Raw genomic sequence first — 25,257 nt, forward strand, 5'->3', positions numbered from 1 at the left:
ACTGGTGAAATAGTGAGTGATCTGAAACCCATCAGGCTTTGTAAAGATCCCATATTTGAGTGACATGTTCAGGTGGTTACACAGATCCTTGAACTCTCAAACATTCCTTTGTAGAGTCTGTACTTTAAAAAACGTAAGTCGACGTGGCCAGACCGTCTCAGTGCTGCCCTTGAAGGACTGGAATAGGTTGTCTCTTGCGTAAGGGCAAAAAGATCACCTTGTTCTATAAAGTGCTCAAAAGCGGTCTCTTTCAAGCCACTTATTAACCTTCAGAACACACATGGTCTGGTCTTTCTTCATTAGGCAGTTAAGCACTTCAGAGCACCAAGAACGTGCTGTACAAATGTATTAGCGTACCCCTGCGGCTGTGTGCTGCGTTGCAGTGTGGTGCAGTGTAGTGCAGTGTTATCCATTTATCGGCCTCTTGCACAGAGGTGCTGTGGAGCTATTTAAACCCAGTAAAGAGTCAGCACTGAGCTTGGTTGAGCTTTGTGCCACTACCCCTTGTCCAAGCCACCCCAAGCAGACGGATGCCCAGCGCCCGCACTAGAGAGGGCAAAGAGGGAGGGTGCATTCACCAGTGCCAAGGCACCTTAACACAACTGTACAGATGATCAGGGCATTCAGAACTGAAAACGTAAAAAAAACAAATAACTTGATGGAAAGAAAAGCAGGCGTGCGTAAACAATTTACAGCGGGCTCTCCCCACTTGCTCTTCGCCCATCAGGGTCATGGCTTCTTCCCTATCAGTTCTCCTTCCCTTTCACGTTTCTTCTACTACTCCTTCGCCCACTATCGATCCATCACTCCCCCTTTCTTCTCATCTCATCATTTTCTACTCACCTGGGCGTCCCTGGATACAGAGGTGACTACCCAGTGTGCCCACTACAAATGAGGGGCAACGAAGCGCACATTACTGTTTCAAACGAGTGACTAACCTAAGTCACAGGAGTTCTGGTCCGGCACCGTGCAGATAAGTCTCAAAGTTTACACATATCCACGTACAAGTATCCCTAGCCGCTGTAAGGAATCAAACTTCCCCTAGAAACATGCAAACTAAACACTGCCTGACTACAGGTTCGATACATTCTAGTCTCTTACGAGGAACAGGCATGGCACATACAAATAACATTCCAGACACACATTTCGCATACATGGTATAGCAGACACATGCCAGGCTCACAACAGTGTCCCGTTTGCAGGCTCGATGCCTCTTGAGAGCCAGGGTGACCTTGGGAAGACGTTGCTTTTGAAAGAGGAACGCCAGGCAGCGATAAAATGAATCTGAGCTGGGAGGGGGTCTAACGGTGACCACACCGGGCCCATTTCATAAGATGCTTCACTGCACACTCATTGGTGGAGGAGCTGAACAGAGGAGCACCACTTTGCAAAAAGCGACAGATATAAAAACAATGAACCGTTTCTGTTCTCTTTCTACGCGAGAACAGGCGGAGATTTTGCAGTGTGAAAAACATGCACGCAAAGAACAGGAAAGCAAGCGGCACTGCATGGCATGAATTCATCTCTTAATATGGGTACCTCACCCCAACTAAGTCTATCTAGGTCTTCATGTTGGCCTATGCCTTTCCGTCGCTCTTTCTGCTCATCTTTCTTGTCCCCGTCTATCGATCTATCTATCTACATCGTTCGCTCCCTCTTCTCTTTACCTCTCCTTCCTCTATTTACTTGTTTACTTCTCACTCGCTCTGTCGTTTTCGGTCTCTCACTAGTTATTGTTCTCTATCTCCCTCCCATTATCCTCTCCCCTCTCTTCCTAACTCCCTCTTTGATCACTGACTGTGTCCTCTCTTTCTGCTCTGTGAATCTCGGTTGAACCTCTCTGTACTGATTGTGTCTACACAAACCTGCGTCCATTTTATTCATGAACTGACTCCCACGTTCCGGCTCTATCTGATCACATAGGGCTTTTAATCTATCTGTTTATGCAGCCTCTCTTGTGTTTTACCTGGCTATTTACTTGCAAATGATTAGAGCACATTATATTCCTATACCATTCCTAGAACATTCTATTCCGGGCCCTTTGTCTAATGCCCACTGTGAAGCCTCCACCTACACTGTGCCCTTCTGAGATTCCTGTTTTTTAAAATAATTAACATCTACCGAGGCAACCTTGAAATGCAAAGTATAACAAAGGGGGACTTGCAGTACAAAAACAGCCGTTCAACATAGTATCTCAAAACAGGGATGATGGGATTCATTCCCCAGACTGGCACATATTTTGCAAGGAACTATTTTTTATACGGTAAAGGTCCAATCGGAAACTGATAACGGGCCAGTTACGTACAGTTGAGATTGGGGAGAGAGGTGACACCGAGGACGTAAGATTTCCATTTTCTGTGATTAGCAAATTATGTAACTATATCATGCCTACCATGGCCTCAATAGGTGTTAATGCTTATGCCGTAGGAAAGTAGTCTGATTATGCACGCGGGACTGAGACCCAACTGATGCACCTGATACTGCTAAACGGTGCCTTATGGACATGTAGACTGTAACATGGTTAGAGAGAGGGAGGAATAAAAGCGTCATTTATTTTCACTAACCCGGTAGCCACTGAGCACGGCAGTACATGGCCAATGCAGCAACAGTACAGCAGCCGCCTGGCTGTATTATTAATCATACACAATAGTTGTGTTGCCATTTCGCCCCCTTGCGTGGCCCCAGGGCGACGCTTATGCATAGTAATTATGCCCCTTCGTGAATATGCCCCGAAATGGACACAAGTCCCATTGCTTCCAAGACCCTCTTGTAGGACAGGATTTCAGTCACTCAGCACTAAACCTTGGGCGCAGTAGGAAACTTCTTGCGGTTAATGATCCTTGACAAATCCCCAGTTTCTGTTTTCGCAGGTTTTTATCATCCTGCAGGCTTTAGGGGCGCTTTGCAACAGAACCGGAGATCAGAGCACATTCTTTTTTTGAAATTGTAAATCAATTTGAGTTTTAATAAATGTAGTTACCCTCCTACTTCACCTGAATCTCTATTTCAGATATTCCAGCTTATCACCGGAAAAAAGCATGTTTCAAGGACTGAAACAAACAGCCCACTAGTTAATAAGATGTACTTTCAAAGAATTACTTCATTACGATAGACTAGTGTTGAAAAGAATCTTACTTATAAGTTATGATTCATCAGCGACGACCGGAATGCTCGAGCGGGGGAGATGCACGGGGGGAGAAAACAATTAAAATAAAACGTACCCGAGTGCCGGGGTACCGCACCGCCTCCGCTTCAGGCCAGTCACGCTGTTTGGGGGTCCACGTGTTCCTGAAGCAGGAAGCAGGCAGCTTCCCTCCCCTACGCAAGGAAAAACAGAACGCTGGTAGGAGCAGCAGGACAGCGCCCCAGGCGGGACATTTTCTCCGCATAGAGAAAAATGGAGAGTGGGCGGGCCAGACTCTTTGGTCGGCTCCAGGGCTGACCATGCAGCCAGTACCCACAACAGGGTAAGCCACTCCCCCCCCCCCCCCTCCCCCTGCCCTCGAGCAGGCCCGACCACCCACAATCGAGCACAGAGGCACTTCTGCCTTCTCGCACCGTGAGAAAGCAGTGGGGTGACGCCCCCACGCCCCAATAGGGGAGCCGCCACTGACTTCTGGAAGATCTTCTGTCGCAGCAGTAGGGTAGGTTTCTCCATCCGAACCTGTGTAATCTATACCTCCATGGATGGAGATAGTGACTGCAGTTGACGGCGTTTTACTTGCCCGCCGAAGTTGTTGGTGTCATTCAAACTTCCAAACTCCCTTCCACAAAGCCTATTTATGCCAGGGACGGGCACGTTTTTGGTTTGGCGTAGTGTCCACATGGACATACCCCCCTGCAAGCCAAGTTATCAGACATTTATTTTATTTTGTCTTTGGGCCTGCAAGGCCTTCCGCTTGGGACAATGAAAGGTTAATTTTTTACCCTTTCGGCTTTACTGCATTTACTGGACCCACTGTTCTTGCGCAAAGCTCGTCTTGGGATGCTGCCTAGTTATAGGTTTAACACATACGTTCCCTCCCAAACCATGTGATGCTAAGCGCAACCTTAATTTGGTTCCGACTTTTCTCATGTGTACTCCTTTCAAGCCGATGCACAGCTGCTCGTTGTCTTTTAACACCGGCTTCCTCATCGCAACCACTTCAGCTTGCCACGTGAGTGAGATGCAGGCTTTCTCCTCCCAACTGCCCTACACCATGTTTTACCAGAGAAACTGGAACCGAGGACCAGGGCGGCCTTCTTGACGAAAGTGGTCACTCCTTTTCACATTGGATAATTCTGCATCCTCCCAACATTGTTTGCCCATCTTGAACCCTCTAAAGAGGAAGAGCAGCTCGATCGCCTGAACCCCAAAAGAGCTTTACGCTATTACATAGATTGTGCCGAAGACCATCTTTGACGATCTTCTTTTTGTGGGGTCTCTGGGACAAAGAAAGGTAAAAGCTGTGCTCAAAAGGACTTTGTCAAGCTGGATAGCCCTTTGCATGAAGATCTGCTACACATTGGCCAAAAAGCTGTCAAGCCGCGACTTGGGCGCGAGTTCACACGTTCGCAAAGTACTACTTCCGTGAATGCCAAGTTTGACGGAAGGGGCTTTTCACCTGTTCTTCCTGCAGGACGTTTTGGTCTGAGCCCACTCCAAAGACCCTCCATTTTGGGGAACTACTGCTTTGTATCTTATTTGACTCATTTGTAAGGCGCACGAATCATCCCCAGGGGGATCTCTCGGCGACCGAGAAGGCAGGCAAATGTAAAATGTTTTTTTTTTTGTTGTTTTTTTTTTTTTTTTAGAATAGCCAGGTCTTGAGCATTTTTTTTAAATTGTGGAAGGTTAGGGTACTCGCAGATTTGTTCAGGAAGCCCGTTCCAATGTTTGGGGGCCAGATAAGAGAATGCACGACCACCCATTTCGACTTTCCTTATTCTCCTGCTACAGAGCAGGCTGCGATTGCTGGATCTGTGTTGTCGCCCAGGTTGATAGCGTTCAATTTTATAGTCCAATAAGCCAGGCCCGTTCCGTGCAGGGACTTAAAGACCATGCAAAGCAGCTTGAAGAGAGCTCGTTTCCTAACAGGAAGCCAATGTAATTAGTGAAGGAGGGGAAGGGGAAGGGGTTTGTACTGGTTTAATAAGGGCAAGACGAGCTGCCGTATTTTGCGCAACCTGCAGTTTGGATAAAAGGTCTTCCCTAATTCCTGCCAACAAGGAGTTGCCGTAATCAAGGCGACTGATTAGGAGCGACTGAATGAGGGTCTTTCTGGCGTTTAATGGGATCCAGGGGAAAATCTTTCAGAGCATCCGCATGGTCCCGAAGCAGGTGCCTGCGAGAGTCTTCACCTGTTCCTCCATTGAAAGCTTATTGTCTATTCTAACCCCTAGTTTCTTAGCCCACCCTCCTGGGGGAGGAGCTCCTCCTAGTTCTGCTGGCCACTAGTCAGAGCTCCACAGTTCTTCTGCCTTGCCAAACACCACAATCTCCGTTTTGGAGGAGTTAAGTTGCAGAAAATTCTTCCTCATCCAGCTTGCAATGCAAGTCATACAGTTTATGAACTTGGCTTTTGTTACTGCAGGGTTGTTCTCTGTGTACTATCAGCTGCGTATCATCAGCGTAGGATATGGTTTCAAACCCACAGTTTCTGATGATTGAATGTCCTAAAGGTGACAAATCCGTAGTTGGAAGTATCCATCAGAAGATCGCGTTACTTGCCTTTGGTAACCCTCTTCATGGTAGGGTAGGTACTCTAACTGCAGATTGCTCACTGCCCTCCCACCTCCCCACCTCCCCATCGAAAATGGTCCAAAATGAGAGCTCTGGTACCTCCAAATTTACCTTGGAGTCGAGAAAGAAACTATGGCTGCACGGGGGTAAGGGGGGGTGGCCTTAAATGCAAATGTGCTCCGTGATTCCAGGACAAAACAAAGTTGACACAGAGGCGCAGAGCGCCACCTCTTGGTGTGCAGGAGAACTGCTATGAGAACATCAGGTGAGGAATGTGTGTTTAGAAAGAGTACCCACCAGAAAGAGCGCTGCTTTTCCTTGTAGTTTATGGAAAAATAAATGGTCTGTAAGGTACTGTATTGAGGTATTCATATTAATGAGGTATTAGTAGGGCATGCTGTGGGCTGCACAGAACGCTTGGGTTCCTTTCGTTTTCTGGTGGAACCTGGGGCGCATTCCTAAAACCCCTCTGCAGTCCACTCTCCATGGCTGTAGAGACAAGAAGGAATGCCAGAGCAAACCAGCAAGACTTCCAAAGTGCAGAAACCTGTGTTTCTGACCTATTTCACTTCTCGCACAGTCCTCTCCAATGGCTGCATTAATAGTGTGTAATGAATCGCTCTGTGCGTTAACCGCACCACTCGTATCATCAGAGCAAAAGAAAAAACTCATTTCATTTTACATGTCTCGTTTTCACAAGTTCTGCAAAGTTGCTGAATGCTTAAAAATTAGAACATTTACCTTAAACTTACTTTTCTATCCTCTGCTCTCAGGTTACCAGCCTTATGCAGTGACGCATGCATCAGACAATTTTGACCAGCTGTATGAGTGGGCAGTGGAGCTCGTTAAAAGGTCAGTGGACGTTCTATTTTGTAATTCCGCATTTATTTGTAGACCAGCATCAGTGTTGTGTTCTCAAAGTAAGCTTCCTCAGGCTCTACACAAAGACCAAGACTTGTGTTCTATCGTCCGGATTGCTAAGTGAATAAGGGCTTAGAAGGACCGACATTGGGGTGTCCCTTGCCTTCATTGTGGATTCCCTCACACCTGTGCGGATCAATAATTCATTGAGGCTCGGCGAAACTGGACAAGAAGTTTCTAGTGACTTCATTTCTTCCTGTCGAGCCAGAAAAACTGATTTGAATTTCTCACTTGACCAAATTCTGTGCTCTGGGCAGACCACTTTATTTATCTGCCCCTTCGTTCACCTGTCTTGCAAAATTGGGGTTATTCAGAAACAGGCTTCCTAGGATGTGCCTTATTTAGAAAAAGCAATGACTTAATTAACCGTCTGTATTTTGCTGCTCTTGATGAGGTATCTTCTGCCTGTTAAAAATAAATAAATAAATAAAATAAAAAAAGCAAATCTGCCAATATCCTATATAGGTTGTGTTATCTAAGTGATGCCTCTTTGGACTCAAAGGTGTGAGTGAAATGACGCATTGGTTTCCCTGCTCCTGAAATTACTGATACTGCGCGTCTCTTTAACTTCAGGGTGTAGGAATAGTGCTGTGTTCTGAGTTTTTCCCCAGTGGTCTCCCCTTGAGAAATGCAAAGCTACCACAGTTATCGGAGTTGCCACACCCGCTCGCTGCAGTAATCGCCCATTTCTCACGGATACTTTTACTTCACCTCTTAAACTTTTTCCAACAAGTGGTGCCAGGGCTTCAGTAGGACTCCACTACATCCCTGGATGTGACCTATCCGAGCGGTGTATGGTGCCACCACGGCGGTTTGACTGCGGTTTATTTTTATTTTCTTGCACTTCAACACTCATTGGGATTTTCTCCAGAATCCTAAACTATTTTTAAAGTGCAATCCCTGAGGACAATACCGCTGAAGATGTCGGACCGTGCTAGGGCCCACTCTTGCCATTCAGGGGACTCCTTCGGTTTCATACCACGCTTGCACTTGGAGTTTAGATACTATGCACATCCCTGGGACCGCCGTCAAGGATCATGGCTTACCCTTGCTATCGTAGACAGTCGGGCAGGTCCTTGTTACGCGTCCATGGTTCGCAATGAGCATTGGTACCCATCAAGAGCCTTTCCCCAAGATGGGTATGGTGCAGCAGGTTCTCTTCGGAAGAGGTCGTCTTGATGAATCTACCGAGCACATGACTTGTCTGGACCTCGTCGTTGGAACTGACCATGGGACAGGTCTACCAATCAGCGTATTGGCTCTCTGATGTAGACCTTCTCTTTGGAGCAGTGCATACTCTCGTGGATATAGGCGGACATTCGTACCTGGAGCGTCTGTTTGGCACTACTGGATCCCCTTTCTGACTTACTAGTTTGTGGCGCTAAACCCGCTGAGCTTAGTCACCTAGGCTCTGCCCTCCTCCAGCTCCATTGGGCATCAAGATGCCGGCCTGTTTTACAGCCCGCCTCTGATGGACCTTCCTCCGATGCCAGTTGACTTTGCTAATAAGCTGAACATCCCTTTGGCAGCTGTTGTGGCACCAAAGTCCGAGCCATCTGCTGCAGCGTTGGCGCTGATGCTGCACGTGGCATGTATCCGACTCCAATCTCCGGTCCTATGGGGCGCCCTTCACGGATGCTCTTGCAGTCCTCGAACATGCCTCAGTTGAGAGTTTTGCTGCCCAAAGGTACCGGTAGAGATGCTCTGAAATCTTGCCTGAATTCATTCCCAAACCCTTCATGCTTCCAGTCCTTTTGTTTGTCGATCATGAGAAACCCCAGTAGTCCCTTCTGAGCACCTCATATCTTTAAGGAAAGAGTTGCCCAAGCTGGCAGGGGTTAAAACCAGCATTCTGATCGAAACTGTTTGGATGTGTCATTGTGTCCCAACCTCTGAGATCTTGTTTCATTGTTATTTGGGAGTAAGTCTACTTCTCTACAGGCCGGGCACTGTGAGGTGGCCTCGTGGTCCCCGGCAGCGTAGTGAGACCTGTTATTTTTAATTTCTCATCCAATTACAGTGGGCCTTGGACTACAGGCTTCCAGTTTTACACATCAGCACTTTTTTTTCCCTATCCTCCCAAGGTTAACGGTGAGTGTTTGTGGATAGAGTGGGGGGGGTGGGGGCGGAGGAATTTATCCCTCATGGTGGTTAATGGGTTTTATTTTTGGGGGGTTGGTGGGGCGTTGCTAGCTTGTTTCTCAATTACAGTCTTGACATGGTGGAATGCTAAGTCCTTGGTAGGCACGCTTGGTTGGGATCCTTGGGCCTTCATGGAGAGGCTCAAGCAAAGGTGCTGGATATAGCCTTTGATGGTTCTTGCCTCTTAAACAAGCAGCCTTCCCAGACGGTAGAGAATGCGGCCAGGGGATGTGCTGATGCCCGAATGGTTGGCCTACCTTCTGCGTTGAACATACCCAAGAAAGTCATGGTAGGGAAGAAGCTTTTGGGAACCTGCGACCCTACTAGCCTAGTCCATCCTCCCTTTCTGATAGCGACCCTTGCCCTTCCGTAGCTGTAGAGGGCATTGACCTTTGTAGAGCACAGAGACCAGACGCTGCAGTTGTCGTCGGTCACCCCTGGCTTCACTGGTCAGGACATGTTGAATGTCCCCTTCGGGAGAAGGCTGTACTGGTGATTACATCCTTGTGAACAGACCTACTCGGCCTCAGTCTGCACCGATATTTTCTTTTCCCTACTGCGGGACCCACTTGTTTTCTGAATTTAGTTCCTCTGTAAGGAAGGACCTCCTGCTACAAGAATATCAAACGCTCTCTGAATTTACCCTGCAGTGACGCGTGTTGGGGCTTGAGGCTGCATGTTTCGCGGTCATCCATCTTATCCACATTTCCAGACAATATTTAGATTACACAGTGGCTAATAGTTCGTTTTGCGGCTCTTCCACACTTTAAGGCGTGGAGGTGCTTTGCCCCTGTCCTAGCTTTGAATCTCAGGAGCGCGCTGTTGTAATCCCATTATTGATCGGACTTGCTAGATATTTATTTGAACTGGTTCATTCACGCCCTTCGGTTCCAGTGCTCTGCCTCTTGTGCTGTGAGGAAGTACTTGAATTGTTTAGTTCAGTTGTTGACTTGATTGGGGTGTTTTCGGTACTGGGGTGCATGCTTCCTTCACATGGCACCTTTCTTTCAGTGATTCAGATCCCGGCATCTGCTGCTTCTTCAGATAGTTTGTTAGAACAGTTGGTAACTTACCAACCAGCGGTGGGGGAACTCCTGCTGTTGCCATGTACAGGATCTGCTGGCTGGTGTTCAGTTCAGTCTTTTTTGGCTCTTTTGCTTACAGTGGTTTATATTGTGCCTGGATGCTCCTTGTTTCGGTCTATAAAGTTTTATTTCTGTTGCAGTTTGAATTGAAAAGCTTGAGAGTGTAAGTGCAACATTTGCAATGAATGGCGACTTCTGTCGTGTTTTCTTTAGATTCTTTTGCTGTATGGGCTTAGCTTTCGTGGAAGCGGTGACCCCTGTCCACCAGTTCTCTTGCCTGGGTCTGTGGCCAGGTGGTGTTGGAGGACATGAAGGCCTTGTAAGTAAAAAAGGCTTCTTTTTGGGCTTCTATTTGGGGTCATGTGTAGTTGGTTTCATTTTTTGACCTCACAGATGGGTTGTCACATATAAGCTGATACCTGCTTACACTTCTTTTTCGGGCTAGTATCCGATTGATGCTGGTCGAGGTACCTATGCCCTTCTGTTCTATCATCCCCTTTTAGGCCTTGGCAGAGCCTGTAATACCCTGCCAAGGGGAGAGTAGAGTCGTTTGATGTTGGGCCCTGCTGTGTAGCATTGTTTCCTGGCTGGTATTGGTTGGTGTCTCACCTATTATTGCAATATCGTTGTTGACAGAGCTCTGATCTTACACATTTGCCTTTCTCCACTGCCGGGAGGGAGTGAACAGGAGGGGTGTAGGTTGATTACTCGTCCCCTGGTGTTAACCAAGCCATAGCTTGAGTTGTGGCATTTCCATCGGCATGACACTGAGTTTTTATTATGGTCTGATGGCCCTGCTTGGACCGCTGTGTTTTCCTAAAGAGAACTATTTATTGCAGCTACCAGCTGGAATTAAGGGTCTTGTGTTACAAGTCTGGATCCCTTGGGATGTTAATAGAACATCTTGTCACTTAGTCCCCTGCCGGACGGGTCCAATTTTTCCTGCTGTTCTGTGTCATCAGCACGAGCCTGCACTGCCTGGCAGCGGGGAGATTATTCGATTTCTCATCACTGAGTTTTAATCTCAGCTCGGTCTTGCGTGCATGACTCTTCATGGGTTCATGTGGCGCCGTTTGTCACCTCCGACCCTCCTCCGGGGTTATTACGTTGGTATGTACTCAAGATATGTGGAGTCTTCAGGTTGTAATATCCATCAGAAGAATGTTACCTTCGGTAACAATATGTTCGAGGCATATGAGCTGCAGATTACACACTGTGCATACATCGCCATCTGGTGTTGGGCCCAGATGTTTGCACTTGTTTTTGTCTTTGAAAGTCTTTGGAAGTCACGAGGTATGTGACTCCTCCTTTGGATTATAGTGCGCATGGACATCGGCTCCATCCTCAGATTGTTTTTTTCCGCCATCAGGCTCGGATGTGTTCTCGCGTTGCAGTTTGGAACCTTTAACGGTTTTCTCTTTCGACGGGCAATCCTTCCCATCTCGACGGTATTGTTTTTGATTGCGTTTCCAGCCACACGCGACCCTTCAACTTCGAAGTCTTCGATTCCGGTCATCGACAAAGGCCTTCGGGCCTACCCGGGCCTCATCTCCGGCTCATGGAAAGGACGCCATTTAAAAATATCGGATTCAACCAGCTCCTTCAAAGAGCTGGCCAATACCACGGGGTGGCCCTGCATACAGACCCAGTAGCGGAGGATTTTCTTATGGATACCTCTGATACCACACAAAGGTCCAACTCAACACTGCCTATGCTTAAAGGGGTCATTAAGCACGCACCAGAGATCTTTAAAGATCCCGTCAGGGCTCGGGTCATCAACCCAAGAATAGAAAAGAAACATAAAGCTGCCCCTACTGATCCCGTATACATTAAGGGCCCGCACCACTAGACTCCCTAGTAATCCCCGATGCCAGGAAGAGGGAAAATTCACAAACGTCAGGTGATGCACCACCACCAGACAAGGAATCCAAACTCCTAGACGCCTCTGGCAAACGCACAGCGTCACAGGCAGCAAATATTTGACGCATTGCTAACACCTAAGCGCTCCTAGCCAGGTATGACCGAGCACATTATGACGAACTTGAGTCCATAATGCAACGCCTCCCTGTCAAATACAAAAACAGGGCCAGTGAACTAATCCAAGAGGGTAAGACCATCACTAACACCTCCATTCGCTGTGCCCTAGATGCAGGGCAATCAACACCAGTGTCCTTTTGCGCAGGTATGCCTGGTTACAAATATCAGATTTTAAACCCGAAGTACAGAGTTCTATACTCAATCAGCCTTTTAATGAGCAACACCTCTTTGGGCCCAATGTAGACGTCTCCCTCGAAAAAATGAAGGATACAGACACCGCCAAATCTATGGGAGCCTTGCAATCGCAAGCTCCCAGACCGTCCTTTCGTCGCTCATCCTTTAGAAGCTCCCATCGAGGATACTCCTCTGATAGCCCCTCCAACAAAGCTCCCGCACAATCCACCTTTACTAGAGGTTACCAAAGGGGTGGTTACAGAGGGAATAACAGCAAAGGCAGAGGCAATATTAACTCCAGCTCTGCCTCCATACCTACCCCATGACTTCCCTCCACTTCCCCTAGACTATTCCACGCCAGTCGGGGGAAGACTCCACCAATTTCTCCCTGCCTGGATAAACATCACTTCAGACAGGTGGGTCCACGAAATCATTCAATCAGGCTACTGTCTCGAACTAACATCTACCCCCCCCCAAACATACCACCCAAACACCGTCCAATGTCACAAGCACATCTGGTTCGAGGCATATGAGCTGCAGACTACACACTTGTGCATAGATCGCCATCTGGTATTGGGCCCGGATGTTTGCAGTTTTTGTTTTTCCTCTTGGAAAGTCTTTGGAAGTCACGAGGTCGGTGACTCCTCCTTTGGATCGTATTGCGCATGGGCTGCGGCTCCATCCTCAGATTGTTTTTTTTTCCGCCATCGGGCTCAGATGTAATCTTCGCGCTCCGGTTCCGAACAGCTTCCAGTTCGACGATCGACGCGCAATCCTCACCCGAAACCGCGGTATTGTTTCGATCGCGATCTCCACGAGGTATGCAATCTCTGCCTCTTCCCTGAACACGAGGCTCGAGACTGTCCGGCGTGTAAGTCCTTCCGGTCCAAAAAGACTATTCAGGACCGAAGAGCCAGAAGAACTATGGCGCACTCCTCGGCGACGATTCCGGACGACGGCTTCGGAGAAGGCATCGACGCTCCAGAGCGTTACACCGATGAGGGCCTCTTCAGCGCTTCCAAAGCAGACGACCCCCACACACACACACACACACACCCCTGCCAGCACCGAAAAAGGCTCCGGTCACACCTTCGCCTCCGGGCCTAGGCAAGACCAAGGACACTGCTTCCAACACTGCACCTTCGGGCCCGGTAAAGAAGCCAAGCAAGCCTTCAGGCGGCTCGGGATCGAGCCAGCCTACCGTCTGTGCCGATAAACATGCTTCGACACCGAAAAAGAAGCCGACCTCCATATCGACACCGAGCCCCACACCGAAGCACTCTGGGTCCAAACCCAGCTCTTCGGCACAGACACCACCTTTGGTGCCGACCAAAGCACACAAGGCCACCGACACTTCGAGGCCGAAACCCATCTCGGTGCCGACCAAGCGTCCGGAGGTTCCCAAACCGGGTCCCAAACAACGAACCGGCACAGAAAAGCCTAAAAAGCCATCGGCCCCTACGCCTCCGGCACCGACGGACCGACCAGCCTCACCAGACCTATTTACACCGGATCCCTGGCAAAAAACTCACCAAGGATCCAAAAACTGGACATTTGACACTCTCTACCAAAAAGACATTTGGAGAAGCCTGCTCCACCTCCAAAGAGGAAGGACTCTGCTACCTCTCCGTTCAGAATACCTTCCCCACCTCTTCCACCTCCTCCACCTTCCCCACCTCCACCCCCTTGGCCTTCTCCACCCCCAACCTAATCGTTCTCCCACCCCTTCTCCACACGATGATGATCACGGGTACCCATATGATGACATCGGGGATGTGCCCCAGGACCTACCCACAGGAGACCCCACCCCCACAGGATCCCCAGACCCATGGGACGATTACAATATCCCCGATATCCCCAACGTCCCACAAGATGATCTTTACCCTTCCAGACCATCTCCACCGGAAGACTCATTGGGGTTCCACCATCTACTGCAAAGGGCGGCACACTATCACAGGGTACACTTGCATACCGACCCCGTGGAGGAAGATTTCCTCCTCGACACATTCGACACCACACATAGGTCTACCTCCATATTTCCTATGCTCAAAGGAGTAGTAAAGCATACGCCAGAAGTTTTTAAGGACCCAGTTAGTGCCAGGGTCATTAACCCGCGCATCGAGAAAAAATACAAAGCTGCCCCCACAGATTCCTCCTACATCAGAGCCAGCGCCACTAGATTCTCTAGTGGTATCCACTGCACGTAAAAGGGCAAGTTCCCAGGCGTCAGGCGAAGCACCACCACCACCTGACAAAGAGTCAAAACTACTGGACGCATCAGGAAAGCGTACTGCGTCACAAGCAGCCAATATGTGGCGTATCGCCAATACTCAAGCGCTATTGGCCAGATATGACAGGGCACATTATGACTAGTTAGAAAGCATAATGCACCACCTCCCTGAAAAATATAAAGCTAGGGCCAACGAACTAATTCAGGAGGGTAAGACTATTACTAACACCTCCATACGTTGTGCCCTAGATGCAGCAGACACAGCTTCCAGGGCCATCAATACTAGCGTCCTCCTCCGTCGCCATGCTTTGCTAAGAATATCCGGGTTTAAACCGGAGGTACAAGCCTCCATCCTTAACCATCCCTTTGACCAGGAACATCTATTTGGCCCAAAAGTGGATGAGGCCCTAGAAAAAACGAAGAAGGATATGGATACGGCAAAATCCATGGGAGCCTTTGTGAGAAAGTGGCTCTGTATATACTGGTCCCTAATAGGTACAGGGTGTACAGAGTCCACAGTCCCCCAGAGGCTGATAGAGGTCAAAGTTAGGTATGACCTTACTCTCAAAAGTGGTAGCTTGGTCGAGCAGTAAGGCAGTACCAGAGGACAGTGTAAAGCATTTATTGTACACACTCAGTCAGCAAATGGTTTCACACACTCAATAACTGAACTCTAGGCCAATGGTTTATATATATAAAATATATGCTTGTTTTATTTTTAGAACCACAAAGGGTGTAAAAATATACTTTCTCAGAATGAGAGGTTGAATATAAATACTTTTGTCTTAAGCAATAAATTTGTGTAAACAGTCACAGTAGGTTGCAATAAACAATCCTATTTCCTAAACCTAACAATGCATTGAGCTCAATGGTAAATTCAGGTTATTTGTAATAAATTACTTTTCAGATTACTTTTAGAATTCCAGGTCTGGCTCCTAGATCCAGCCTTGGGTCAGTATTCAGAATCAAGTGATGAAAGTCGACTTAATAACTGTAATGATTTTTAAATAATATTTAGCTATTTCAAAAGTTAGCACTTAAAAAATATTTCAAAGAAAACATTCAATGGATCTCTATGGCAAGAAATTCAAATTGCAGGTAGAGTACTTTATCGTTACTTTAGTAATCCAGGACTGGGTACCTAGACCCAGGACTGGGGTCCTTATCAAAAACAGGTAAGTAATTTTGTTTGCAGAAATGGTACGATTTTAAAAGAATATTTCAAATTTGCAAAAATAGACACTTAGAAGAAATTTCACAGAAAAGCAGACAATGGTTTCCTATGGGAGAAAAATGAGTTAGAGGTAAGTATAGTTGTGAACACTTTTCAGGGTCAGGGCTGGGCACCAAGATCCAGCACTGGGAGCTCACCTAGGAGCAGGTGAGTAAATTCGTTTTTGTCACTTGGCTGATTTTTGGTGAATTTTTGCAGTTTTGAAAAGTTCACACTTAAAAGATTTTTGAAGAAAAAGCCAGTCAATGTTACCCTATGAGGAAAATGAAGTTAGCGGTTTAAGGGTAAGTACTCTACTGGCAGAGTTGAAATTCCGGGCATGGACTCAGGGGTCCCCCAGTGTCAGGTAGGTACAGTTGGTTCACCCTCAGCGGTTTCAGGACGGCCGGGTGCAGAGAGAGTTAGGCCCAATGTTCCCCTATGAGGGATAGGGGGGGCCTTGGTTGGTGGCTGCTGTCTGGTAAGCCACGCGGCTGTGGGAGCTGGGCTCTTGGTCACTTACTCAGGGCAAGTGGGGAAGTAGGTTAGTGTAGAGTGCACTGCCAGGGCCACTCGGACGGCTGGGTGCAGGGTGCTTTTGAGCCTTCGGGCGCTCAATGGAAATCAATGGGAATGTTCCGGTTTGGAAAAAGGCTGCAGGCTTGGGGACGAGGATGTTTCAGGTGCCACCACCACTTCGAGAGGTAAGTTGGGTAGTTGTAGGTTAGGTGGGTACCCCGGGATTGGGCACAGGGGGCCGCAGGGCGCCAGGTGCAGGGGTGCCTTTTGACGTCGGGAATCTTGCCCTCTGGTTGATCGCGGTTGGGGTGGCACTCTGTTCTGAGGCTGCAGGCTTCTTCCGGGATGTCGAGGGGGGTCCTTGGGTGCCGGACTCGGGGTCACAGTCACCGTGGGGTCGTCCTCAGGGTCTTTGTCCACTCCGGCACTGGCCAGGCTTGGCTGGTGCAGAGTGTGTTGGGTCCGCGGTTCCGGGCTGCTGCCAGGGGTTAAAAATAGGTTTCTTGAGTAGAGCCTCTACTCATGGGAGTCCCAGGGGCTTAGAGCCAAAAGGGTAGCCAGGTCCTCCGGGGTTGGTGAGGTTGCTGGCCACGAGAGATGCCGCGCTGGTGCAGGTTCGAGAGTCGACAGGCCGGTAGGGCTGGGGCCAAAGCAGTTGGTGTCTTCTTCTCTTTTTAGCAGCTGCAGGGCAGGTCCTTGTTCTTCTTGCTCTTCTTGTAGTTTTCTATCTGGAATCTGAGGAAGGAAGGTTCAGGGTGCCCCTAAATACTAGATTTAGGGGCGTTACAGGTAGGTGAAGGCCAGGGACCAATGGGTGCTTGTCCTGGGGTGGGTACACCCCCTATCCTGCCTCTCTCCTGTGGGAGGGGGGCAGTAGCCTAATCCTGATAGGGTAGGGCCTCCCATCTTCAAGATGGCGAGAGCCCGGAGATGTGCTTCACCTCGCCTCCCCCACCTGAGGGGTGGGGTGGGCAGGCTGGCACATCCCCTGTCCTTGTATGGGGTTTCCGGCCAAGCTTCCCGCCAGAGTGGGGGTTTGCAGTGGCCTGGGGAAACTCCAAATGGCGGCCTGCCTTTGAAGCTTCCCTTTGCTCATCCTGGGGGAGGAGATTTCCCACCTCACCCAGGATGTGAATTGTTGCAGGCCCGGGAGAGCAGGGGCTCTCCCACCCAGGGGTCCAGCAACGTGTCTGCTGTGTGGCAGCCTGGGCAGCCTCAGAGCAGACGTGGATTGTAAGTTAGCTGTAAGGGGGCATCTCTAAGATGCCCTCTGGGGTGCTTAGTACATTAAATCCTACACTGGCATCAGTGTGGGTTCAATGTGCTGAGAAGTTTGATACCAAACTTCCCAGGCTTCAGTGTTGCCAATATGGTGCTGTGGAGCTCGTGTTTGACAAGCTCTCAGCACCATATACTCTTAAATGACAGCACTGCACTTACAGTGCCCAGGAATGGACCCGGGTACTGTAGGGGCACAGGGCTCCTGCTCCTGTGCCCACACCATAGGCGTAATGCACCCAACTAGAGGGGTGGCTGACATATGCCTTGGCAGTGTAGGTGATGGGCATGGTACACAGTGATGTGTGCCATGTCGACTCTTTGTTTTGTCCTGCACCCAGACACTCAGCCTGCAAGGGCAGTGTGTGTGTAAGGGTACAGGGCCTCTGAGGGTGGCACAATGAGTGCGGCAGCCCTTAGAGGCCTTCCCTGGCCACAAGGCCCTGGGTACCTAGGGTACCATTTACTAGGGGCTGACATGTGGCTAGGGTTTGCCAATTTGGAGTTTGTGTGGTTTAAGGAAGGAACATAGGCCCTGGGCACCTGATTGGCAGGAACCCAGGGTACACTCAATCGAAGTACAGTCAGCAATTTAGCAAAAAGTGGGGGCATACCATGCAAGAAAGATGGCACTTTCTCACAGCCTTACAGTCACACCCTCCTAGACGCTCCTTTCGCCGCTCTTCCTTTCAAAGTACGTCTAGAGGCTACTCCTCAGACACCGCGTCCACTTCATACAAATCCCCTACTCAGTCCACCTTCACAAGGGGTTATCAAAGAGGCGGCTATAGAGGTAACAATAACAAAGGCCGAGGCAAAACAAACAACGCCTACACAATGACTTCCCCCCCCCCCCCCCCCCCCCCGCTCCCCCCAGACCATCCCACTCCGGTCGGGGTCAGACTCCAACATTTCCTTCCTGTCTGGGCTACCATCACCTCAGACAAATGGGTAACACAGATAATTCGGTCAGGCTACTGCTTAGAACGAACATCTACCCCCCCAAACATTCCACCCAGACAACACCCGATGTCACCAGAACATCCAATACTCCTAAAGCAGGAGGTAATCTCCCTCCTACAGAAACAGGCATTAGAACCCGTTCCTACCAACCAACAAAATATGGGAGTCTACTCCCTATATTTCCTCATACCAAAAAGGGATGAGACTCTGCAACCCATCCTAGATCTCCGGCCCCTAAACACATACATACACTCAGGCCATTTTCATATGGTGACGCTTCAGCAGGTACTTCCGCTCCTCTCCCAGAATGACTTTTTGACCACTTTAGACCTAAGACGCTTATTTCCAAATTCCAGTGCACAAAGCTCACCGGAAGTACCTCAGATTTGTAGTGGACGGACAACACTACCAATTCAAAGTGCTCCCGTTCGGAGTCGCAACAGCGCCAAGGGTATTCACCAAGTGCCTAGCAGTGGTGGCAGCACATTTGCGAAGACAACACATTCACGTATTCCCATACTTAGATGACTGGCTGATAAAGGCCAGGTCATACAATCCGTGTGTACAACAGACGTCCACCACGATTCAACTACTCCACCAACTGGGCTTCACAGTAAACCACCGGAAGTCCCATCTACAACCATCCCACATAAAACAATACCTCCGTGCCACCATAGACACCTCAAGAGCGCTAGCCTACCCCAATCCTGCCAGGATTGCAAGCATTCAAGCTCTCCGCACAAAATTCATAGCACAACACTCCCTTCCAGCTCGAGTGTTAATGCAACTAATAGGGATGATGGCCTCTTGCATCTTCATAGTACCTCACGCAAGACTCCAGATGCGTCCTCTCCAAGAGTGCTTAGCGCAACAATGGAACCAGGCCATGGGTCAATTAACAGATCTGGTGTTGGTAGACGGTCGCACCCATCGCTCTCTGCATTGGTGGAACACCACAAACCTTTCCAAAGGTCGACCGTTCCTGGACCCGGTTCCTCAAATAGTACTGACAACGGACGCATCGCTCTCCGGCTGGGGAGCTCATCTACTACATCTCACCACACAGGGCAAGTGGACATCTCAACAAAAGATACTCCATATCAACCATCTGGAGTTACTAGCAATCTTCTTAGCCCTAAAATCTTTTCAAACCCAAATTTCAGGCAAGGCAGTCCAGATCCGCACAGACAACATGACAGCCATGTATTATATTAAAAAACTAGGCGGCACACACTCTCCTCAGCTAGCACAGAGGATATGGAGATGGGCAATACCCCAGAAAATATTTCTCCTAGCTCAGCATGTCCCAGGAGTCCAAAACACAGTGGCAGATCTGCTCAGCAGGCAGACACAACAGATCCACGTGTGGGAGCTTCACCCACAAGTTCTTCACCCGTACTTTCAAATGTGGGGGCATCCACAGATAGACCTCTTCGCCACCCACAAACGCCAAATGCCCAAGCTTCGCCGCCAGATACCCACACCCATTGTCCAAAGGAAATGCGATATGGATGAACTGGTAAGGCAGATTTGCGTACGCTTTTCCGCCTCTCCCACTCATTCCACTAGTGGTGCGCAAACTACAACAACACTCCCTCACACTAATCCTCGTAGCTCCAACGTGGGCCAGACAACCGTGGTATACCACACTGCTAGAACTATCTGTAGTGCCGCACCAAAAACTACACCTCTCCCCACACCTCTTAACCTAGAACCATGGAGAGATCAAACACCCGGACCCAGCGCAGCTCAACCTTGCGATCTGGCTCCTGAAATCCTAGAATTCGGGTACCTAAATCTTCCCCCTGACTGTATACACGTCATCAGAGAAGCTAGAAGACCTACCACTAGAGCGTGCTATGCCGCCAAGTGGAAACTTTTTGTTGTTTATTGCCATAACAACACCATCAATCCACTAGACGTGTCCATTCAACACATAATAGGCTACTTACTCCACCTACAAAGGTGCAATCTAGCCTATATGTCCATTCGACTACACCTCTCAGCTATAGCAGCTTACCTACAAAACAGGCAACATGTATCTATCTTTAGAGTACCTGCCATTAAAGCCTTCATGGAAGGCCTTAAAAGAATAATTCCCCCCATAGTGCCACCCTCACCTGTGTGGAACTTAAATATCGTTCTCACAAGGCTAATGGGGCCTCCCTTCGAACCTCTGCACAAATGCGAACTACAATTCCTAACATGGAAAACAGCTTTACTTGTAGCCATCACTTCCCTTCGAAGGGTCAGTGTGATACAAGCACTTGCCATTCAAGAACCTTGTCTCCAAATGCACCACAACAAGGTTGTTCTCCGTACCAACCCAAAATTCCTCCCTAAAGTCATTTCACCTTTTCACCTAAACCAAACAGTAGAACTACCAGTATTTTTCTCGCAACCACAGACCGTTGCAGAAGGGGCTCTTCACACACTGGATGTCAAACGAGCCTTACTCTACTACATTCAAAGAACACAACCTTTCCGTAAGACCAAACAACTGTTTGTTTCTTTCTCTCCACCACACAAAGGCAACCCCATCTCAAAATCGGGGATAGCTAGGTGGATTGTAAAATTCATTCAAATCTGCTACCATAAAGCAAAACTAACGCTATCCGTTCCGTCTAAAGCCCATTCTACACGTAAAATAGGGGCTTCCATGGCATTCTTAGGGAACATCCCATTAGATGATATCTGCAAAGCAGCTACATGGTCAACCCCGCACACTTTCACCAAACACTATTGTGTAGATGTGCAAACTAAGCAACAGGCTAGTGTGGGCCAGGCTGTACTCAAAACATTATTTCAAACCACTGCAACAGATACGGGTGGTCGCCACTAACGGTGGGTACTGCTATATAATCTATGCACAAGTGTGTAATCTGCAGCTCATATTCCTCGACGGAATATGCTACTTACCAGTATGCATCTGTTCTTGGCATGTAGAGCTGCAGATCTACACACGCCCACCCACCTCCCCGGCTACCTGTATTTGTCCCATTTTATCTTTATTTAGATAGCACACACATGGGCATCTTCACTGTTATTACTACGGTGCATCTTTCCCTGCTGGCGAAAAACAATCTGAGGATGGAGCCGAAGCCCATGCACAATACGATCCAAAGGAGGAGTCACCTATCTCGTGACTTCCAAAGACTTTCTAAGACAAAAACAAGTGCAAACATCCGGGCCCAACACCAGATGGCGATCTATGCATAGTGTGTAGATCTGCAGCTCTACATGCCAAGAACAAATGCATACTGGTAAGTAGCATATTCCTTTTCGTGAATATTCTTTCTGCAGATTCCTGAATCCTTTTCGGAGAAGTGTTTTTATACTTAAGTTAGAGTTGTTTTTTTGCACTTTTCGGTTATTCCCTTCATCGATTTTTCTTTTTCTTTTTTTTTTATTTTGCCTCGAAGATCTTTGAAAAGTATTAGAATTGATATCCAAGTGCAAAGATGATTCCAGATGCAGTTGTTCCCTCACAATCCAGAAGGTACCCGAGCCTTGTTGGCGTTGTGCCAACACCTGCCAGCACTGGAGCGCTATTTTGAGTCTTCCAGATTCAGTCTGTCACCTGGATGAGAGGTGAGCGGTTTGCAGGTTGCTAGATTATCTCCAGAAATCTCTTTACCGTAAGTAAGTAACTTCTTCTAAGCCTATACCCTCCCAAAGTTATCATTTACTTATTTGGCTTGAAACGGTTTCCATTCAAATCTGGAACTGCCTGGACCTTAAAATGGGGGTAGAGAGGTCCGGGGCAGATGTCTAGCAGAGTGCACTGTTAGTTGCTCTGTATAGATTTTTCTGTTGCAGCTTGATTCGCATTCCTAAAACCCCTCTGCTGTCTCTTCCGTGGCTGCAGAGACAAGACGGGATGCCAGAGCAGAGCAGTGAGACCTCCACAGTGCAGACACTGATGTGTTTCTGTGCTATTTCACTTCTTGCACACTTTTCCTTTTTAAATGGTTATGAAGCAGTGCAAAGTTAGATGCTAGTACGAGCTCAGGGAATAAAATCTCAAAAGTATGCCTCACTGCGCTAATGAATCAAGCAGGAGCTACTGGTCTGGAGATTGAGATATAAAAATAGTTATGTTACAGTTAGGTGAATATGTCAGTGACAACATTAACGTTTTGAAATAAACACAAGTTTACCAGTTCTAGTTAGCAGAGCTAAATATAACTTATACCCCAGCCATGCACTGCTTATGACCTGAAATATTACATCACTCATGACCTGTTCTATGACCTCATTTATGACCTCACTGATGTCATTAATTGTCATTTGAGATGTCATCACTGATGCCATCATCCAATGAGTCAGTTTGTTTTATAGTGGCGGGTAGCTGCCATATTAGTTTCCACCTAATTGTGTTTCCATAAAATTGGTGTGTTTAAAAAAAGGTTTCTGCTCCTATTGCTTCATAGGTGTGTAGAGATCTTGAACACGTTAAAAATGTTTGCATTGGAGTAACCCTGTGTTCAGGTGATGTGAGAAAGTGGCTCTGTATATACTGTTCCTAAACAGGTACAGGGTGTACAGAGTCCACAGTCCCCAAGGGTTTGACAGAGGCTTAAGTTAGATATAACCTTACTCTCTAAAGTGGTAGCTTGGTCGAGCAGTAAGGCAGTATAAGAGGACAGTGTAAAGCATTTGTTGTACACACTCAGTCAGCAAATGGTCTCACACACTCAAGAACTGAACTCTAGGCCATTGGTTTAGATATAAAAAATATATGCTTGTTTTATTTTAGAACCAACAATTGGAATTAAAATATACTTTCTCAGAATGAGATGCTTTATATAAATACTTTTGCAAGATGTAATTGACTTTTGTAAACAGTTACAAGTGGTTGCAATAGACAACACTATTTTAAACACAATAATGCATTGAGTTCAATGGAAGTTTCATGTTATTTGCCACAGATTACTTTTAGAATTACTTTTGGAATTCCAGGACTGGATCCTAGATTCAGTCCTGGGTCAGTACTCCGAATCAAGTGATGAAAGTCGACTTAATTACTGTAATGATTTTTAAACAATATTTAGCTATTTTAAAAGTTTACACTTAGAAAATATTTCAAAGAAAACAGTCAATGATTCCCTATGGAAGAAAATTCAGGTTACAGGTACAGTATGTTATCATTACTTTTGTAATCCAGTACTGGGTGCCTAGACTCAGTACTGGGACCTTTATCCAAAACACGTAAGTAATTACGTTTTCAGATATTATACGATTTTTGAAGAATATTTAAAGATTGCAGAAATCGACACTTAGAAGAAATTTCACAGAAAAGCAGTCAATGGTTTCCTATGGAAGAAAATTGAGTTAAGGGTAAGTACAGTTGTAAGTATTTTTCAGAGTCAGTGCTGGGCACCAAGATCCAGCACTGGGAGCTCACCTAAGAGCAGGTGAGTAATTTCGTTTTCGTTACTCGGCTGATTTTTTGTGAATTTTTTAAGATTTGAAAAGTCCACACTTAAAAGAAATTTCAGGAAAAAGCCAGTCAATGTTACCCTATGAGGAAAATAGAGTTTGCGGTTTAAGGGTAAGTGCTCGACTGGCAGAGTTGAGGTTCTGGGCATAGACTCAGGGGTCCCCCAGGGTCAGGTAGGTACAGTTGGTTCACCCTCAGCGGCTCTAGGGCGGCCGGGTGCAGAGAGAGTTAGGCCCAATGTTATTCTATGAGAGATAGGGGGGGCCTTGGTTGGTGGCTGCTGACTGGCAAGCCACGCGGCTGTAGATGCTGGGCTCCTGGTCACTTACTCAGGGAAAGTGGGGAAGTAGGTAGGTGTAGAGTTTTCACTGCCAGGGCCACTCGGGCGGCTGGGTGCAGAGTGCTTTTGAGCCTTCGGGCGCTCAATTGATTTCAATGGGAAATCTCCGGTTTAGAAAAAGACTGCAAGCTCGGGGACGAGGACTCTTCAGGTGCCACCACCACTTCGAGAGGTAAGTTGGGTAGTTGGAGGATAGGTAGGTACCCCAGGATTGGGCACAGGGGGCCGTGGGGCGCCGCGTGCAGGGGTGCCTTTTGGTGTCGGGAAATCTTCCCCCCTGTTGATCGCGGTTGGGGGGGCACCTTGTTCTGAGGCTGCAGGCTTCTTCAGGAGTGTCGAGGGAGGTCCTTGGGTGCCGGACTCGGGGTCACAGTCGCCGTGGGGTCGTCCTCAGGGTCTTTGTTCACTCCGGCACTGGCCAGGCTTGGCTGGTGCAGAGTGTGCTGGGTTCGCGGTTCCGGGCTGCTGCCAGGGATGAGAGGTAGGTTTTGAGTAGAGCCTCTACTCATGGGAGTCCCAGGGGCTTAGAGCCAAGAGGTAGCCAGGTCCTCCGGGGTTTGTGAGGTTGCTGGCCACAAGAGATGCCGGGTTGGAGCAGGAGCAGGTTCGAGGGTCGACAGGCCGGTAGGGCTGGGGCCAAAGCAGTTGGTGTCTTCCTCTTTTTAGCAGCTGCAGGGCAGGTCTTCTTTCTTCTTGCTCTTCTTTGTAGTTTGGAATCTGGGGAAGGAAGGTTCAGGGTGCCCCTAAATACTAGATTTAGGGGCGTTACAGGTAGGTGAAGGGCAGGGGCCAATGGGTCCCTGTCCTGGGGTGGGTACACCCCCTATCCTGCCTCTCTCCTGTGGGAGGGGGGCAGGAGCCTAGTCCTGATTGGGCAGGGCTTCCCATCTTCAAGATGGCGAGAGCCCGGAGATGTGCTTCACCTCGCCTCCCCCACCTGAGGGGTGGGGTTGGCAGACTGGCACATCCCCTTTCCTTATTTGGGGTTTCCAGCCAAGCTTCCCGCCAGAGTGGGGGGTTGCAGTGGCCTGGGGAAGCTCACAGAGGCGGAATGCCTTTGAAGCTTCCCCCTGCCCATCCTGGGGGGGGGAGATTTAGCACCTCGCCCAGGATGTGCATTGTTGCAGACCCAGGAGAGCAGGGGCTCTCCTACCCAGGGGTCCAGCAACATGTCTGCTGTGTGGCAGCCT

The 25,257-nt window shown here is 48.3% G+C and overlaps 1 protein-coding gene and 2 non-coding genes across 3 annotated transcripts in view; all 3 read left to right on the plus strand.

The window, feature by feature from the left end:
- The window catches only part of QARS1 (glutaminyl-tRNA synthetase 1), a 296,102-nt gene that overhangs the window by 166,229 nt on the left and 104,616 nt on the right, over positions 1–25,257 (plus strand). The window contains exon 12 of the mRNA XM_085624343.1: positions 6,496–6,574. Within this exon, the coding sequence (XP_085480469.1) occupies positions 6,496–6,574 (79 nt within the window). The remainder of the gene's footprint in view (positions 1–6,495; positions 6,575–25,257) is intronic.
- On the plus strand, positions 6,173–6,304 carry LOC146797332 (small nucleolar RNA SNORA14). Its single transcript, XR_014969330.1, has one exon. It is a non-coding gene; the product is annotated as a small nucleolar RNA SNORA14 (small nucleolar RNA).
- Positions 22,110–22,241, plus strand: LOC146797333 (small nucleolar RNA SNORA14). The gene has a single exon (XR_014969329.1). It is a non-coding gene; the product is annotated as a small nucleolar RNA SNORA14 (small nucleolar RNA).

Source organism: Triturus cristatus, chromosome 9, assembly GCF_964204655.1.
Source record: "Triturus cristatus chromosome 9, aTriCri1.1, whole genome shotgun sequence".
Lineage (NCBI taxonomy): Eukaryota > Metazoa > Chordata > Amphibia > Caudata > Salamandridae > Triturus > Triturus cristatus.